Below are 19,563 nucleotides of genomic sequence, written 5' to 3'. Positions count from 1 at the left end.
TTTGTATCTACTATACACACATGCTTGCAAATAAATTATCTTTATGGATAGATGCTTTTTATAATGTTTTTTTTTTTTTTGTGTTGAAATCAAAAGAACAAATCTGACCGTTTACGAGAGTACTGCAAATTGTGCTGCTGAATTGTATTGATGGAAAACAGTATCTAGGTTAATAGTTGCTAATTTGATGTTAATGATTGAAAATACTAACAAGCTCATTTTACGTTTTCGCATTGAAATTTCATGTGTATTGATCTCGATCTTTTTCGACAGTGTTGCCAGATGCGCATTTTAATTTTTAACCAAATGTCAAATATTTCCTCCTCTAAATCGATATGATTACTAGGATTTTTACCCTATCACAAAGTTGTATCGTTATCGCCATGTCAAAACAAAATGAACGATGGGAACAGATCATTCCTTCTGTTTCTACTTTTCCCTCTTCTTCTATTTGCGTTATGTATCTTCAACCATATTCCAAACGTTTCACTACAAATTTAATTTCTCCAATTGCGAAAAATATACCCAATCTGGTTGCCAAACTGCTTGTAGACATAGAATCGTAAATATAATGCAAATAATACATTAAAGAACACCTTGGGTTGAAAACTCCGTTGTAAACGGATCATAATAGGATTCGGTTTATATAATCAATCGACGTAAATGTGGGTAATTTACTAGTAAGTTATTATTATGAGTGTTTGTAATGTATTTTGTGGGTATGCTATAATCGTCACACCTCTTCTAATCTTTTTAAACTATTAAACAGTTTTGTCTCTTTCTTTTGTGCTGAATTCCTAATTTGAAAGAAAGTGAGGAAACAATATAATACTTAAAATAGGTTTGTAGAGGGTTTTAGTTTTTATGAATTAGGGGATAACCTATCCTATAACAATCCCTTTGTTAGCAATGGAGTTTAACAGCCCCGTTGCTAGCTAACTGACCTGCTTCATCCTCACATATTATTTTTCACTGGTGCCTCGCCAGTGTATAGCGATAGCGCAGGCGGGGTAACAATTTCATTATCAACCATTGAAAAAAGACCTATCCTGCATAACAACGCTCTATGCTAGAAATACGTATGTATAGCGCAGGTGGCCATTCTAATTTCATTAATAAAAAACTACATAATTATACCTTACAATAAATATGGCGGTCAAAAAGAAGTAAAAATTGTGTTTTTTATGCAACTTAGAATGGCAAACAAGCTGACGGCTCACTTGATGGAAATTCGTAACTGTCGCCTATAGACATGAGCAATACCGTGGACATAACAGAGTATATTGTTACGCCCATGATACCCCCCATGCGTTGCCATTCCTCAGGACTCAGGTATTATTCCTCTGTACTCAGTAAATTCACGCCATATCCCACCCTTCAAACCGAAACACAGCCATGCAAACACAACTGCTTCACGGTAGAAACACGAATGGTACCGAGGTGCTCAAGCAAAGGACTTTTGTGTGAACAATATAAGTAGGTATATATCTAATAAGAAAATGTAAACACAATTTCAAATATTTATTTAAACAAAATTCTCATTATTAAAATATAAAAAATACAACAGGATAATAACAATAATAAATATTAATATGTATTATATAAATTAAGTAACTTATGTTTACAATTAAATTGTACATAATTATTTGTGTTCCCGACCCATATTCATCTCCACAACACTGCTGTGTTATTTAAGTAGTTCATTGTCCATACACACATACATACATATCTGTCACGCCTGTCTCCCATTAGGGTAGGCAGAAACAATGGAACGCCAAATGCTTCGATTCAAACAAACCTCTTTCGCTTCTTCCACATTCATCAATCTTGTCATACACGCTCGCCGGTTACGGGTACTTTTAATTTGGCCCTTCTTCAGCACGTCGCCTATTTTGTCGACATACGTCCGTCTAGGGCGGCCCCTACCGACATCTCCATTCATTCTTGCTCGATAAATCTCTTTCGTAATTCTTCTTTCATCCAACCACTCCAAATGACCAAACCAACGTATATGTTGGTTTGGTCGTTTGGTCGTTCGTTACGTTGTCCATATATTTAATATATTAATCACAATTAAAATTAGGACCTAGTATTATGCCTTGTGGAATGCCAATAACCAGTACTACCCATGTGTTAACATTTGATTTACTTCTATAATTTAGACCGTTCCCCACAAAGATTAACCCAGAACTTGTATCTGTCGTACACAGGATTTTTAATTAATTTCTTCTCATCATCTATTTCTAGGCAGAGCCTTGAATCGTCTTTGTACGGTTCCCACGCTACTTGCTGGTTTGACCAAGTGGGTTTGCTGTAAAAAAAAAGTTAATAAGCTACTTGTCACAGCCGTAAAGATCTTTGTCACAAAATAAAAAAAAAAAAAAGTCTTACCCGTTCTTAGCGAAATTGCACCAAGCCTCACTCAAGAAATTTATCATTTGTTTGTCACGTTCCGTGCATATTTCAAATTTATTCTTTCTGTAAAATTCATACTGCACGATATCGCCGTGCATTGTTCCTTTAAGACCTAGAGATTTTAAAATCTTTATATTTATACTTCCGATATATGAAAATATGTAAAAAAATATATTTTCATTATTCCTTTGCAATAATTCCGGAAGGAAAATTATGTCTCTATTAAAGTATACGTCTGATAAGAACACGGCAAACTTTTCCCTCATACTATCATCTACTTGTTTTCCTTTAAAGTAATAGTTACGCATTTCCTTCATAATTTCTAATGACTTTTGACTATCATACTTCAAATTTAAATATCGTGGTACGAAATATTTGAAGTCATTTTCATATGTAATTTTTCCTTCGTTGTCTCGTTTTAAAAATAATGCAGCTTCGTATAGACTAATTCCAGTAATCATTGGGACCTTTTTGTGTTCATTTTTTCGTATCGTTTCAATTGGAAATTCGTCAAAATATCGTTCAACGCCGAAATCTTTTTCTATCACAGGTAATAAAAATGATTCAATGATATAAGTAGGTTTACTCAACTCCACCATAAAGTATGCATTTATTAACTCCTCTAAAGAAATATTTATAAATAAATCTCGCAATTCTTTTGGATTTTTAATATCACGGCCTAAGAGGGAAGCTATGTGGGCTGCTTTTTCTATAGGATTATCAACTTTTAAAAATATATCAGCTAGAAATGATCCCGATTGACCAATCACTTTACTGAAAAGTCCGTCAGCCATTTTAGTAACTAAATACGAAGTAACAGTAGCTGCTCCTGCACTTTCACCAAAAACCGTTATATTATTTGCATCACCGTTAAAATTAGCTATATTGTTATTCACCCATCGTAAAGCTTTAACTGAATCTTTAAGTCCCATGTTACCAGTAACCTCAGGTAGATCAAGACATAGAAATCCTAGTATGTGTAATCTATAGTTTATTGTGACAAAAATAACATCGTGCTGTATATAGTAATCTGGTCGATACCAATCACCGTAGCCTACCAAATATCTGCCGCCATGAACAAAAAATAAAACTGGCAATTTTTCTAACTTTTCGGCGGGTAAACTTGGCGTGTATACGTTCAAGTATAAACAGTCTTCCGAACCCTCTATTTTTCCATTATTTAAGTTCATTTGTGCGCATCTATTCCCTGGCTTTGTTGCGTCTCGTACTCCTGACCAGGGCTCGGGATCTTGAGGGTTCTGTAACAAATAGTTTTTAATATTTCCTACATTTTCGGATGTTTTAAATAGATCGTTGACACATTGGACGGAATGTAGTAATCGTCGCATAAAAACTGTATGAGACTCAAAACTTTTTGTCATTTTTGATTTACGAATATTTTATTCTAATGTGTTCTATATCATGGGTAAATTAATAGTTTTATATAAGTATAGCTGCATCGTTGCATAGAACAAGCACCAACAATATTCTGAAGGTAATACGCGAGAAATATAACATGCTTGTAATAAGGCATATCATTCAGATGCGGATTTAGTCACCTGAGTCACATCTGAATGAATTGCTTTAGTTTAAATGTTCACTTTTCTACTAAAATAGTTTGTAAGGAAATTGTTACTAACAAAATTAACCATATTATAGTCTGAAAATAAAAATTATTATTATTATTATAGCAAACGATTTTGAATTCATCCCATATAGGCTCTGTGTGCATTAAATTATGTATGTACATTATCAATAGGGTTTGTCGGCTTTTGCTCTTAATTTTTTTAAGTCTAATTTTTTTTTATATCAGATCAAAATATACGTACTTGAAATCTAAGTATCCCAACAGGTGGTTTCGCATAGGGTATACCCTCAAAGCTGTAATATTCCTTCCCGTTATAAGTCGTACACTTCTTCCCTTGCAGCACGCCTTGTGCCACCCTGACCTGGCACGTCATTGTTACTGGAATAATAAATAAATCAGCATTGTAAAGGAATATGAACCATTCGTTTGCTACATAGGTGCCAAATAAAATTTCGTAGCTCGAGAAGTCTCTAGGACGGTGTTTCCCAACGTGGGGTCCACGCTCCACAGGGGGCAATTAAAAAATGGTATCGAAAAATCGAAGCGATTTTAACCCTCTTGCTCCGGGCCATTTAAATGCAATGCTACTAATAGACATCGGTACCAAATTTAACAAAAAATAAATAAATAAAAAATGCTGTAAATAATTATTAGGTATAATTTCGTTTGACGTTACCAAAATATCAACTGGGCAATAAGAGTTGTCAAGTAAACTTTGTCGGTAAAAATTATGTATGGGGGAATAAACATTTTAGAAATGTTCAAGCGAGGCATGGCACAAAAAAGGTTGGCAAACACTGCTCTAGGATGTATCCGTCGAGACGTGTTAGTGTCGACGCAGCCGACGAAAAAACTATCTATTTCAGCCGTTAACTGTCCACTGCTAGACATAAGCTTTCCCCATAAGGGGAGTTTTGTTAATAGTTGCCACGCTTGACAGGCGAGTTGGCAACCGCATTTAGGCTTTGGAGATGGTTTAAGAGGGACGCTGCTGCTCTTGCCCTCCTTAGTCGGCTCTTACGACACCCACGGGAAAGGAAGGGGTGGCCCATTCTATGCCGGGGCACACACATTTGGTTTTACGACCGGCCGCCTTCCTGACGTCAATTCTCTTTGGGAATCCCTCGTAGCAACACGATCATTGACATATCTATATGCTTTTGACGCTTAGTTTTGGCATTTGAGCAATTGTTAGAAATATAATAACAACAACATAGAATTTTAAGTCGGCTCAATGAATCGACGCAACGGAGTGCCCTTGAGTTACTGAGTTAACGCAAGGGAAATCGTTGAGTTATTACATTCCTTGATTGAAACCTTGTGAATATTTTTACTTAAACATCTTTTTATTCTCTAGACTTTGGAGGAGCGTGCAATGTTATCGCAGACTATCTATATCTAAAGTATGGAGTCGATATAACTTTGTTAGGTACAGCATTCCGTAACGTAAAGATACAAGATGTACGAGAATGACGACCAGATATGTATATATATATATATATGTCGGCGCAAAATAGAATAAAAGACATTCTATTGACTCGAGACACAAGCGCAAGAAATGGAGGGGAGCGCTGACAAAACGTTGGAGCGATAATGAAAGGAAGTGGGGCCACATTCGTCTGTCGGACATCGCGCGACTTTAACGGATCGTTGTGTCTCGAGTCTTAGTTAATATTATTTTAATTTAGTTCTATTCTATTTGATATTATTTTATTAGTTTTTATGTCTTACATTAATGAAAATGATTGTAGTTTAAAAATAAAGCGTGATTTCGTAATTGCTCTAATTATTGATTATTATTAGTACACGCCCACGGTAGATTAGTTTTTGTTAACCATGTCTGAGTCGGAGGAAACAGAGCTTAGCTATGGCCATCTTCCGACATCAGAAGTGGGATGTGAAGGACCGGATAACGAGGAAACCGGGAGAATAAACGAGACACAACTATGTAGATCTACCGACACGAGCGACATTGAAGTATTTATGCGGGTATTAAGAAGTGTTTCCAGTGGATTGCAACCGCATTCAACTACAAATCTCGTCAGGTTTGACCCTGATGACCCTGATTCAGACATTGAAGGATGGTGCAGTATTAACGAGGTTATAATTAAACACAAGGATTTAAAAGGTACCGATTTGCTATTAGCTTTAACTCACGCGCTTCGTGGTCGTGCAGCAGCATGTTTAACAAAACTGAAAACAAATTCTATTACTTGGGAAAATATTAAGGACTTGTTGCTTGCAAAATTTTCTAAACCTATGTTAATGCAAGATTATTTTGATCGTATTATAAAGTTTCAAATGACTAATAAGGAAACGGTGGCAGATGCTGCCTTACGTCTATGGCAATTAATTGAATCCATACCAAAGGCTAATTTATCGGATGAGATAATAACGGGGTTTGTCATATCTGTACTTTCTCATATAGACCATAATATAAGACGTGAATTATGCTCGCACAATATAACAAATAAGCCACAATTATTTCGTATCTTGCGAAGTGTTTCCTTAAAAAGGCGTGGAGAAGAAGTTAATTTTAATTATGATAATAAACGTCCTCGTTTTAATGTCACTCACACAGCAACTTCTTTTTATGGCAACTGTCATCGTTGCGGTGAAATAGGTCACAAAATTTTCAATTGTCCGCGCAATGGCGGTAATAATTCGCAGATGCAGAAACTACCTACACCTCGCAATGAGAGGCGCCCTGTCACCTGCGACGCATGTGGCAAGCCTGGGCATATCGCCACTGCCTGCTCAGCCACAAAGAACAATGAAGTTTCCAAGAAGGAGGTCAAACTTTGTAATAAGCGTACGGTAACTGGTGAGCTTGAAATTAGAGGTATGTGTTATCATTTTCTATTTGACTCGGGTTCAGAATGTTCTCTAATCAAGGAAAGTTTCGCTCGGCATATTGAGGGAACACGAATTCACGAAACTGTGATACTTATTGGCATCGGTAATGCGGATATAAAATGTACCGAACAATTACTTTGTACTGCTATCATTCAAGGCTTGTCAGTTGAGATAATATTTTACGTTGTAAATGACACATTTCTAGTAGAACCAATACTGCTAGGACGAGATATTATTGAAAAGGGCTTTCGAATAGAAATTAACGATAATGGTGTTTCTTTATTTAGAGTAAAACATAATAAATTTTGTGAGAAATTTAGTTCTATTGGCCGACAACTAAATACAGATTTAGTAGATGATGACAAAGAATCATTACTCATTCTTCTTAATAAATATTCTGATTCATTTATTGAAGGAACGCCAACTAGGCGTGTAAATACTGGTGTTATGCATATTGATCTAATTGATCCTAATAAAATTGTCCAAAGACGTCCGTATCGGTTATCAGCCTCTGAGAGACAAATTGTAAGCGATAAAGTATCTGAGCTTTTGAATGCAGGTGTAATCCGTGAAAGTTCTTCACCTTTTGCGAGCCCTATATTGCTAGTTAAAAAAAAGGATGGTAGCGATCGAATGGTAGTTGATTATAGGGAGCTTAACTCTAACACACGGTCCGATAATTACCCCCTTCCGCGCATAAGTGACCAAATTGACCGACTTCATGGAGCTAAACATTTCACGTCACTTGACATGACTTCAGGATTTCACTGTATCCCTTTAGAGCCATCGTCTATAGAGCGAACTGCTTTTGTTACACCCGACGGCCAGTTTGAATATACTGCCATGCCGTTTGGTCTCAAAAATGCACCATCAGTTTTTCAAAGATCTATTAATAAAGCTCTTAAAGACTGTGATTGTGCTCAAGTCTATATCGATGATGTCTTAATACCATCTACATCCATTGAACAGGGCCTTGAGCGCTTAAATTTTGTCTTAAATGCACTTAGCAAAGCTGGATTTTCCCTCAATATGAAAAAATGTAGTTTTCTAAAGACAGAAATTACATACCTATGTTATGTCATTAAATCTGGGGAAATAAGACCCAATCCCAATAAAGTTCACGCACTTGTTAATATACCCGCTCCACGTACTGCATCTCAGGTTCGGCAAATTATTGGTTTAGCATCTTATTTTAGGCAATTTATACCAAATTTCTCAGTCACTATGGCTCCCCTCTATCCTCTTGTCCAACATAAAGGCGAAATTAATTGGACCTCAGAACACGACGCAGTTCACCAACGTGTGGTAAAAGTTTTGACATCGGCACCAGTACTCGCAATATTTGACCCCGATAGGGAAACTGAACTCCATACAGATGCTAGTTCTCAAGGCTATGGAGCGATTCTAATACAGCGTATTGATAAAGCCCCCCACGTCGTCGAATACTTTAGCCGCCGTACAACGGACATCGAATCTCGTTATCACTCGTATGAACTTGAGACGTTAGCTGTAGTCCGTGCAGTAGAGCATTTTCGTCACTATTTATACGGGCGATGTTTCACAGTTCATACAGACTGTAACGCATTGAAATCGTCTAGTAACAAACGTGATCTCACGCCGCGTGTGCATAGGTGGTGGGCTATTTTACAAAGTTATGATTTTGTTATTGAATATCGTGAAGGTCGCCAGATGTCTCATGCTGATTTTTTGTCAAGAAATCCGTTGTCAGATAAAGATAATAGTTCAACAAAATTACCGTTAAAATCGAAACAGATTTACGTATTAGATATGCAAAAAGGTTGGTTAGCAGTAGAACAACAACGCGATAGTAATATTATAGACACTATAGCAAAATGGAGAGCTGGCGATCTTCCCAATGACATTTCTCAGTCTTATGATGTTAGAAAAGGTCTCCTCTATAGAAAAATTCAACGTAACAAGCGCGATTGTTGGTTACCCGTTGTACTCTTGTCTTTAGCCTGGTCGTTAATTAGTCACGTTCATTTAGAACTAAAACATTTAGGTTATGATAAAACCCTTGATAAACTTTATCAATTATATTGGTTTCCTGGCATGGCTAAAGCTGTAAAAAAATTTATCGACGCTTGCCTCGTATGCAAAACTTGTAAAAGTTCTTCTGGTGCGCAACAAATCCCAATTGCATGCAACACCAAAGGGTTGTGTGCCCTGGCACACATTGCATATTGATATCAGAGGAAAACTAAGTGGAAAAAGCCAAAGAAAAGAATATGTTTTTGTCATTATTGACTCTTTTACAAAATATATTCTTCTAAAACATACTTTGTGTCTGGATGCTAATAGCGCCAGAGATACCTTATATTATGCGGTACAATTATTTGGTTCCCCTAAACGTATTATAGCTGATCAGGGCCGTTGCTTTATAAGTAACGAGTTTAAAACATTTTGTCATGATAATAATATAGAGTTACACCTTATCGCTACTGGAGCATGTAGGGCTAATGGTCAAGTTGAGAGAGTCATGCAAACTCTTAAAAACCTTTTGACAGTTATAGAAAATAGCACAGATAGTGTCTGGAGAGATGAGATAGGAAAAATTCAACTAGTACTAAATACAACTCGCTGTAGAGTAACTGGTTATACTCCAATGGAGTTAATGTTTGGCATTAACCAACAGACTTTGGGAATTTCTAGAATAAGTAATGAAAATGTTAGTGAGGTTAACAGATCGAATTTAGTAGATATGAGGCAAAATGCAGTAGATAATATAAAAAGATTAGCAGTGTCGGACACAGAACGTTTTAATAAAACAAAGGCGCAAGTAGTACCTTTTGCTGAAGGTGATTTTGTGTTCCTTAAATGTTGCGAGCGAAACCAAACTAAATTAGATAGTAAATTCAAAGGTCCTTATAAGGTTGTTAAGGTGTTAGAAAATGACCGTTACGAATTACAAAATATTGATGGCTCAAACCGTACATACAAATATCCTCATGAGAGTTTACGTGAAGTACCCAAAGGCAGAGCAGGATTGACAGAAGTAGTTAAGATAATGTGCGACGAAATATATAACAAAACAGGAACCGTGTCGGCGGATGATATTGCAGAGCAATCTGATAGTAGATACATAGATGAGGACAGGGGTTGCGTACAGCAAAATAATATTGTGGAGTTGGAATTAGGACCATAGTGATGACTGTGGTGGTGTTGAAAGTAGAGTTATAACAAGAACAGATGTACACAATTTAGAGAATGATGATGTTACGGTAGTTCCTTGGGCTAGCCGGACACGTCAAGGGACTTTAAAGAGAAACGTTATTGGGAAAGGTATGCAGTAATAGTACAGCGTTAGCTGTTCCCGTTTACTGGCTGCAAACCTCTGGCCTGCCACACTCTATATGGGTGCTGGTCCCCGGATGGTCGTGCGGAGCTGTAACGGTACAGTAATATGACGTCACCTATTGTTGGAGCTATGTCGTGGTGGTAGTGTTATCTGTTCGCGTTAACTGGCTGCAAACCTCTGGCCTGCCACACTCTATATGGGTGTTGGTCCCCAGACGGTGGAGCGGAGCGGTAACGGAGCAGTAACATGATTCCAGTTGTGGTTGATGTTATTTGGTTACAAAGATTTTGTTGAGTATATAGCTAATAGTCAATTATTGATACTAAGATTTTGCTTCACGCAGTCTCTTAGTAATGCCATTTTAGTAGGGCATAATAATCACATACTTCTGTTTACAGATTAATAACGCCCGAGGACGTGCGTGTGTCAGGAAGGCCGTGTCGGCGCAAAATAGAATAAAAGACATTCTATTGACTCGAGACACAAGCGCAAGAAATGGAGGGGAGCGCTGACAAAACGTTGGAGCGATAATGAAAGGAAGTGGGGCCACATTCGTCTGTCGGACATCGCGCGACTTTAACGGATCGTTGTGTCTCGAGTCTTAGTTAATATTATTTTAATTTAGTTCTATTCTATTTGATATTATTTTATTAGTTTTTATGTCTTACATTAATGAAAATGATTGTAGTTTAAAAATAAAGTGTGATTTCGTAATTGCTCTAATTATTGATTATTATTAGTACACGCCCACGGTAGATTAGTTTTTGTTAACCATGTCTGAGTCGGAGGAAACAGAGCTTAGCTATGGCCATCTTCCGACATATATATATATATATATATATATATATATATATATATATATATATATATATATATGTATATAATAAAAATAATATATAATATATACATAATCTCTCTGTAAAATATATATTTAAAGATTGTGTCCCACAAAAATCCGACTCCAATCGTGACAATTACTGTGGTAGAGCCACGCTGTAATCCTATATGGTATTACAGCATGAATGGGCCGGCTTGACCGGGGAAGTACCACACCCTCACAGAATACCGACGCTAAGTGGTTTCACTTTTAGTGCGATCACATTCCGTATGGTGAGTGAGGGAGTCCGGAGGCCCATCCCATACCCATCCCTTTCCTATTCCTAAAATCCTTTCCCCAACCCCGTCCCCCTATCTTACAACACGCAATCATGGCAGTGGAATTAAAAAAAAATAACATACCCCAGGGAGGTACCAGTAACCATGTTGCTGGAGAATCCTCCCTCGAGCAACCACGCTCGGGCTGCCCTGCGTATTCTGGGGGGGCAAAATTCCGCTCTTTGGAACCAAGGGCAAACGGAGCAAGATTTCTACGGCATCCCCTTCGCTCAATGTGAGCTTCTGCAACATCAGGGGATTACATTCTAACTTAAACGCTGTCCACCATTACCTAGAAACGGCGCGGCCGGCATTGCTCTTTCTAACGGAGACACAGATATCCTCTCCAAACGAAACTTCATACCTGACGTACCCGGGCTATAAACTTGAACATTGTTTTGTTTCGCGTGCCGGTGTATGCGCGTATGTCAGAGAGGATATCTGTTGTCGCCGCCTTGGAACTCTTGAAGGAACGGACCTGTCTATTTTATGGCTGCGTGTAGACTGCAATGACCATCCTCGCGTCTATGCATGCCTATACAGGTCCCACAGCGGTAACATCGAAACCGACCAACTCATTGAGCACGTCCAAATGGCTACAGATTCCCTGCTCGAACAGATTCCTTCCGCTGAAGTCGTGATTCTTGGCGATTTTAATGCCCACCATACCGAATGGCTTGGTTCACGTACAACCGACTATGCGGGAAGATCTGTTCATGACTTTGCTTTGGCTTATGGTCTGACGCATCTTGTTTCCTCGCCCACGCGAATACCTGATGTGTTGGACCATTCACCTTCACTGCTGGACCTTCTGCTGACCACCCACCCAGACAACTATGTGATTTCCGTCGAAGCTCCGCTTGGATCGTCGGATCACTGTCTGGTGCGGAGTGAGGTGCCTCTCATAAGTCCGATTCCACCACGTTCTACGGGTAGACGTCGTGTTTGGCACTACAGGTCGGCAGATTGGGATGAGATGCGGATTTTTTTCGCATCTTACCCATGGAGGCAGGTTTGCTTCGCACTGGGGGATCCCAACGCCATCGCCAATTCCATCGCCGATGTGGTGCTTCAGGGAATGGAATTATTTATTCCTAACTCTGTGGTACCTGTCGGTGGGAAATCCCAGCCCTGGTATGGAGCCTCTTGTAGAATAGCATCTCGCCTGAAACATGAGTGCTTCCTAGCCTGGGCCAAAGGTGTGGCATCGCGAGATCCTAACATCAGTGCCCTTAAATAGAAGTATAATTTTGCCTCTAGGTCCTTCAAAAGAGTTTTGGCCACAGCGAAGTCAGAGCATATTGGTAGAATTGGCAAGAGATTGGCTAGTTTACCTTCGGGATCTCGAGCTTTCTGGTCTCTTGCCAAAGCTGCACAAGGGAATTTCTGTCAGTCATCTTTTCCACCGTTGCGCAGGGAGGATAACTCGTTGGCTCTGAACGCCAAAGAGAAGGCCGATCTCCTTGGATCTCTCTTTGCATCAAACTCGACATTGGATGACGGGGAGAAACTACCGCCGACCATCCCGCGTTGTAGGAGCTCTATGCCGGATGTTAAATTCACGCAAAGATCAGTGCGTAGAGCACTTCTCTCCCTTGAAATCCATAAGTCGAGCGGGCCCGATGGCATTCCTCCAATTGTGCTAAGGACGTGCGCGCCAGAGTTGGCTCCGGTTCTTACGCGTCTTTTTCGGCTCTGTTACTCATCAGGTATAGTCCCAAAGTTTTGGAAGACTGCTTTGGTGCATCCGATCCCTAAAAAAGGAGACCGCTCAGATCCAGCTAACTATAGGCCCATAGCTATCACTTCCTTATTCTCGAAAGTCATGGAATCAGTTATTAACCATCAACTGCTCCGGTACCTAGAGGATCGCCAGCTGATCTCAGACCGCCAGTACGGCTTTCGACGGGGACGCTCGGCTGGTGATCTTTTAGTTTATTTAACACACCGATGGGCAGTGGCAATCGAGAATAAGGGAGAGGCCTTAGCTGTTAGTCTGGATATTGCGAAAGCCTTTGATCGGGTGTGGCATAGGGCACTAATCTCAAAACTACCTTCGTTTGGGTTGCCTGCGAGATTGTGCAGTTGGGTCGCCAGCTTTCTTAAGGAACGTAGCATTAAGGTCGTAGTCGACGGAGCATGCTCTGACTTAAAACCTGTGAATGCTGGTGTCCCGCAAGGCTGTGTACTATCTCCAACACTGTTTCTTCTGCATATCAATGATATGTTACAGATCAGTGATATTCATTGTTATGCGGACGACAGTACAGGAGATGCATTATACACCGGTCATGCAAAGATCTCGCGGGCACATACCGATGAGCTCCGGAACAGACTTGTGTCTGAAATCGAAACTTCACTCGATAAAGTTTCGATCTGGGGTGAACGCAATCTTGTTCACTTTAACCCTAAGAAGACACAAGTCTGCGCGTTCACCGCAAAAAAGACACCGTTTGTCGTATCACCTCACTTTCAGGGCACTTCCCTTGATAATAAGTCGAGTCTGGGGATTCTTGGCGTCGATATATCTAGCGACGTCCAGTTTTGCGGTCATCTGGAGGAAAAAGCTAAGATAGCTTCCAAAAAGTTGGGGGTGCTCAATAGGGTGAGACGGTATTTCACGCCAGAAAACCGCCTGAAACTGTATAAAGCTCAAGTGAGGCCACACATGGAATACTGTTCTCACCTGTGGGCAGGAGCGCCACAGTACCAACTCCTTCCGTTAGACCGCATTCAAAGTCGGGCAGCTCGAATTGTTGACGATCGGCGTCTTACTGTCCGGCTCGACCCACTGAAACTGCGTAGAGATGTTGCATCTCTGTGCATCTTCTACCGAATTTATCATGGGGAGTGCTCTGAAGAATTGTTCGGATTGATACCTGCTGCAAATTTTCACCATCGTACAACCCGCCATAAACTAAAATTTCATCCCAACCATCTGGACGAGTGGCGGTCCTCCACCGTGCGTTTTTCAAGGCACTTTCTTCCTCGCACAACCACTCTTTGGAATCAACTTCCAGCAGCAGTATTTCCGAACCGATACGACAACATAACCTTCAAGAAAAGAGCATATTCCTTTTTAAAAGGCCGGCAGCACACCTGCAATGCCGTAGGTGTTGTGGGTGACCATGGGCGGCGGTAGTCACTTACCATCAGGTGAGCCGCATGCTCGTTTGCCCCCTGTGTTGTAAAAAAAAAAAAAAAAAGACAAAACCAGTCATTTCGATCTAAAAATTAAACTATTAAACCAATTTTGACAAAATTTCAATGTGACCAATATGTCAGTATATCCTTTCAGGTACAAAAAAGAAAACCAAATCTGTTTTAAACTGCTAATGTTATGAGGTAACCAGACATAAAATCTAGACTTTTAATATGTAAAGTCAAGTTAAACAATGTAATTGAATTATAATTTTGTTTACCGGTTTTTTTTTTATATATAAAATGTAAAATATTTGCATGCCTACGTCCTTTAAGGCAATTAAACAGGTGCCAAAATAATACCACGTGACTTGTTATAATTTTAAACTGTTTAATGTAAATAAACTCATTTCATTTCATTTCATTTCAAAAAAACAACCATATTGAATAATCTCTTTTTTTTAAGTATAAAATGTACCGTGTACACACGACGCTCTTCGATTTACATAAATTTTTTTTTATTTACATTTCAACGACCTACATTTTAAATACATCACATTAAATCGTGTACCTATGGTAATTTAGAACTTTGAACGTACCTACCTATTGTATTTAATTTAATACGTGTATAGATATCTGTTAAGTACTAAGCTCATTGGTGCATTTAAGATTATTTTACCGAGGGTGGGGGGGGGGGGGGGATGAGGCTGGGCTAGTTCATGGATGCTATCGGATTTATTTAATATTGAGCTTATTTAACCGGGTTGCCCGTGTCTATCACAGAATTGTCCTAGTACCCACCACAGAAGGCGAATGGAGCTTAAAAGTATGTGCAAAATTATATCTAAGAGTATATACTCGTATTGTGCCTCTTTTTAAGGGGCTAGCCTCCCCCCCCCCCCCCTGTTAAATAATCTTAAATATGCCATGGCCTAATCTCTTAAGAAGGAACATAATAAACTGTCACTAATGGCCTTGCGCGTAGCTGAAACCTTTGCTTATAAACTAGGGTGGGCGCAACTCAATTTTGGGGTGGGCACTTCCCACCCGGACCAATGAAAGTGACACAATTTGGTTATATTCCACGCACAATCACGGTTTAAAATCAACTTGCCTTTAAATGTAAGAACAGTAAGCCATAATCCACTACTGTAATGTATCGAAATGTTTCGCTGTATCTTATGTTGGTAATCCTAAATAAATAAATAAATAAACTTCCAGCAGCAATATTTTCGAACCGATACGACATCGTAACCTTCAAGAAAAGAGCATATTCCTTCTGAAAAGACCAGCAGCGCACCTGCAATTCTTCTGGAGTTGCAATGCTCATGTGCGTCGATAGTAATTTATCATTAGGTGAGTCGCATACTCGCCTTTAGTGTAAAAAAAAAAATATGCATTTGTAAGTTTTGAGCATCGTAAAAGTAATTTATATAAATAATTTATTTTAATGTCCTAAAAACACTTTATACTTCGTTTTTTATGGTCGAGAACCAGCAAAATTGTGGGCGAAAACAAATAGTTCGAGGACTGAAAGTTATTTTCCTAAAAATGATTTTTTTCATAACACATTAATACAAAGATGTAAAATCAATGAAAAATAAATATTTTGAATGGTAGACGATTTATATCTTTATTGCCCAATAAAATATGGTACAAAAAGCTTTTTAATTAATTTTATTCACATTACAGCGAGATTTTTAATTATTAACAATTTTTTCTATCGATTTTTTTTATTTACAGATGCATTGCTGGTCATGAACCAGCACGTTTAAAATTATTAAACTATTTTTAAATTATGAATTCTCTAAAATATCGTACAAAAGTATTATATAATAATAATAATTATTGTTATTATTATTAGATTGAATTAGACTTCAAGAATCCAGAGATATTGGATATGTATAAGTAATTCATCTGAGCAAAAATCTCACTCAAGGTTACAATTTACTCATTATAAAAAAAAAAAATTAAGCCAAATGTCACTTGTCACTTGCGCCATACTACAACGTCCTGAATTTAGGTACCTACCACATAGATACTTACCTACTTAGATTTATATTTTATAGAATATCCTTGTTTTTGTTGCTACGTTACGTAGATAAATAAGCGTCTACCAACTTGTCTATGACCTAATATCATTAATCAATAAGGTGATAAATTATTAAAAATTCTTACCTTCTTTTACTAAAAAAAATTAAGTACAAAAATAATTTAATATTAAAAAATAGTATACTAATTCACAGTTACCGACATTTGGTATCAACACTACACAAACAAACTATCAAAAATCACTATTTCTTGGACTATGTACTCGCAAACAGTCTCCCACAGAGTAGGTATTTTATTATCATTTGTGCTTATCACTCGTTCTCAGCTTGGATAGATTACTATATAAATAAACTGGGTAGAAGTGACACTCACGTTTTGTCCTTTGCGTCGACGACTGTGTTGCCAAAATGTAACCTTTTCCGTTTCAAATCCTGAATAAATTGGGAAGGTTGTCACATTTATTCTCATACAACAAACAATTTTACGACATGAATATATCGTGACTCGCGCGGTATACGTGTGGATAAGCGAGACGCATGCTTAGAGTGCGATGCGTGTTTAACTCTGTTGTTTGCGAGTCTAATTTAATGGAACACAATTTGAATGCGAGGCGCCAGCGAGCCGATGTTGTTATTTATTAATTAAATTTTTGATAAACTTAGATTCGAAAGTATCTGAGACTCTAATAACACCTATGGTATATATTATTATTTATTTACTGTAGTGTCAGTTCCATCTAGATATTTTATCTATGCTAATTGATCATTATCTAAAGGCCACATACAATCATGAACAAGTCCGTTCCATTTACAATTTTAATCCGTAATACTGCATTACACAGAGTAGTGTTGTTTAATAATCGTCGAGTATCGATTATTAGTCGATAGTTTGTTAGAGTAAGAAATCGATTATTAATTTTAATTCAATATTATGGATTATACTTAGCTAAGACGTATCAATTACATATGATTTATTTAGTAGTACTACGAGTCAGTGTATGCAGATGGCTCAGGACTGTTCTTTATGGCAGTCTATGGGAGAAGCTTATGTCCAGCAATGGACGGATAATGGCTGAAATGATGATAATGTTTGCGGGTTACTTTTGGCGGAATCGAACATTTAGCAAATCAAACTGAAATTATATTGGATTATGGCATTTTAATGTAACAATGTTTTTTTTTCTATATAAATACTTGTATGTAACGTGTAATGGGTGATAATGGTATAGTACCCCATCTGCGCTATCGGTATACACTAGCGGGGCACCAGTGATAGATGACTGATGAGGCTGAAAGCAGGCCAGTTGCAGGCCATCCTGACGAATTCAACTAGGATTTGCCACGATGGTTTCCAGGGGGAACCACGTGGAGGTCGACCTGACAGGGCATATTGATAGTAATGGGACTATTTGACCCCATTACTAACAATCCCTTTCCCCCGAGTACGTATATGATAGTAGAAAAGAAAGAATGGGCATCAGCAAGCAACGTCGGCGGAGCACCAGTGTGTTATGAATGGTGATGATGAAATCAAATCAGCTGGTTCATTATGACAAATTCAATAATAATTAACCACAATGGTTTCCAAGGAGAACCGCGTATTATTAACAGTCTCTTTCCCCCGATTGTCTCATATTTTATTTAAATAGTAATAATGGAATGGTAACCCCGCCTGTACTAAACGGTATACGCTGACGTAGCATCAGTGAGAGATGATAGATGAGGATGATAAGGCAGATCAGTTAGCTTATCGTGATGAAAACACCTAGAATTCATCACGATGGTTTCCAGGGGGGACAACGTGGAGGTAAACTTGACAGGGTATATTGCTAGCAATGGGATTGATAGTCTGCATTAATAAATCCCTTCCTCTTCCCTCCCGTTTAGATGTTTTTTTTTATGGGTGAAAATGGTATGGTAACCCCGCCTGCGCTAACGGGATACGCTGGCGGAGCACCAGTGAAGGGTGATAGATATGAATGAAAACAGGCCAGTTAGCCTATCATGATGAATTCATCAGGAATTAACTATGATAGTTTCGAGGGAGAACCGTGAGGAGGTCGACCTGGTTGGGTATATTAGGTTAGGTTAAGTAAAAAATACACAGCATTATCTTTATTCCTATTTTATTATCACATAACAATTATTGGGAGAAGGGGGAAAGGGATTGTAAGTAATAGAGACTTTATAGTAATAGAGAGAGATCTTGAGAGAAGAGACCTGTTCTTACCATCTGGGGGAGGGTCGTTGCCGTCGGAGATGTGGTGAGTGCGAAAGCGAACCCATGTTTGACACATATGGCACCTCAAGGGTATATCGTCTGGTTTTTGGTAGGTACACCCCCACCTTTTGGGGGGATTCCCACAGTACCCATTCACCTCCCACAAGGTGTATGGGTCTGCATAAAGCATTTTCCAGAAGTTAAAAAAAAGGCTGGCTGTCAGCTTGTTTGCCATTCTAAGTTGTATAAAAAAAAATATTCGAAAAGAGATATCCGACCGATATGGGTGACGACTTTTTCCGCCATCAATTTCTAAAAAAACCCAATATATAGATATTGGATCAGTATCCATATTATTCATGCCTACTAGAGAATCCATGAGCTAGAATAAGAGGTTGAACGTTGCTATCTCATTCTGCCTCATGGACTTACTGTCGATAAGGATTTCATTGCTGAATTTTCTTGCCAATTATCTAAAGAGCCAGAAAATGATCGTTGGACAGCCTAGTATTATTATAACAATTTTTGATTTGTTAACAATATTTTTAAAGCCATTTTTTTGTCAGCTAATTTCCAATGTTTACTTGCCATTTTTTTACGTTGTACCCCGATGGCGCCACCTCTGCAAATACTTTCTAGTGATCAAAATGTAAGTAAAATTTTCTACAGTATTAGTACCTGTCACTCGCTAATCATACCCAATATTATGACTATACAATAGTTTATTATAATTTTTTTTACAAAAAATATATTTTTTTTAATCAACTTAGAATGGCAAACAAGCTGACGGCCCACCTGATGGAAAGTGGTAACCGAC

The 19,563-nt window shown here is 38.4% G+C and overlaps 2 protein-coding genes across 3 annotated transcripts; one reads left to right on the top strand and one right to left on the bottom strand.

Moving 5' to 3' along the window:
- Positions 1-1,506: 1,506 nt before the first annotated feature.
- LOC113522242 (esterase E4-like) lies at positions 1,507-17,054 on the bottom strand. Of its 2 annotated transcripts, none has more exons than XM_031908220.2 (4): positions 16,899-17,054; positions 4,245-4,381; positions 2,392-3,674; positions 1,507-2,311 (listed from the first exon to the last, which is right to left on the bottom strand). In XM_031908220.2, the coding sequence occupies exons 2-4, from the start codon at positions 4,374-4,376 to the stop codon at positions 2,152-2,154; spliced, it is 1,575 nt and encodes a 524-aa protein (XP_031764080.2). In that variant the 5' UTR covers positions 4,377-4,381; positions 16,899-17,054; the 3' UTR covers positions 1,507-2,151. The 2 variants fall into 2 exon arrangements, with proteins under 2 accessions (XP_031764080.2, XP_031764078.2); XM_031908218.2 differs by lacking the exon at positions 16,899-17,054 and adding an exon at positions 16,653-16,856.
- Positions 5,840-10,025, top strand: LOC128200275 (uncharacterized). Its single transcript, XM_052893193.1, has 2 exons — positions 5,840-8,807; positions 9,241-10,025. Exons 1-2 carry the CDS (start codon positions 5,840-5,842, stop codon positions 10,023-10,025), a joined length of 3,753 nt encoding a protein of 1,250 aa, XP_052749153.1.
- Positions 17,055-19,563: the final 2,509 nt, after the last annotated feature.

The sequence above is a fragment of the Galleria mellonella genome, unplaced genomic scaffold (assembly GCF_026898425.1).
Source record: "Galleria mellonella isolate WM207_F2 unplaced genomic scaffold, CSIRO_AGI_GalMel_v1 utg172, whole genome shotgun sequence".
Taxonomy (NCBI): Eukaryota; Metazoa; Arthropoda; class Insecta; order Lepidoptera; family Pyralidae; genus Galleria; species Galleria mellonella.
The sequence above is the reverse complement of the archived record's forward strand: the minus strand, read 5'-3'. Positions and strand labels throughout refer to the sequence as shown.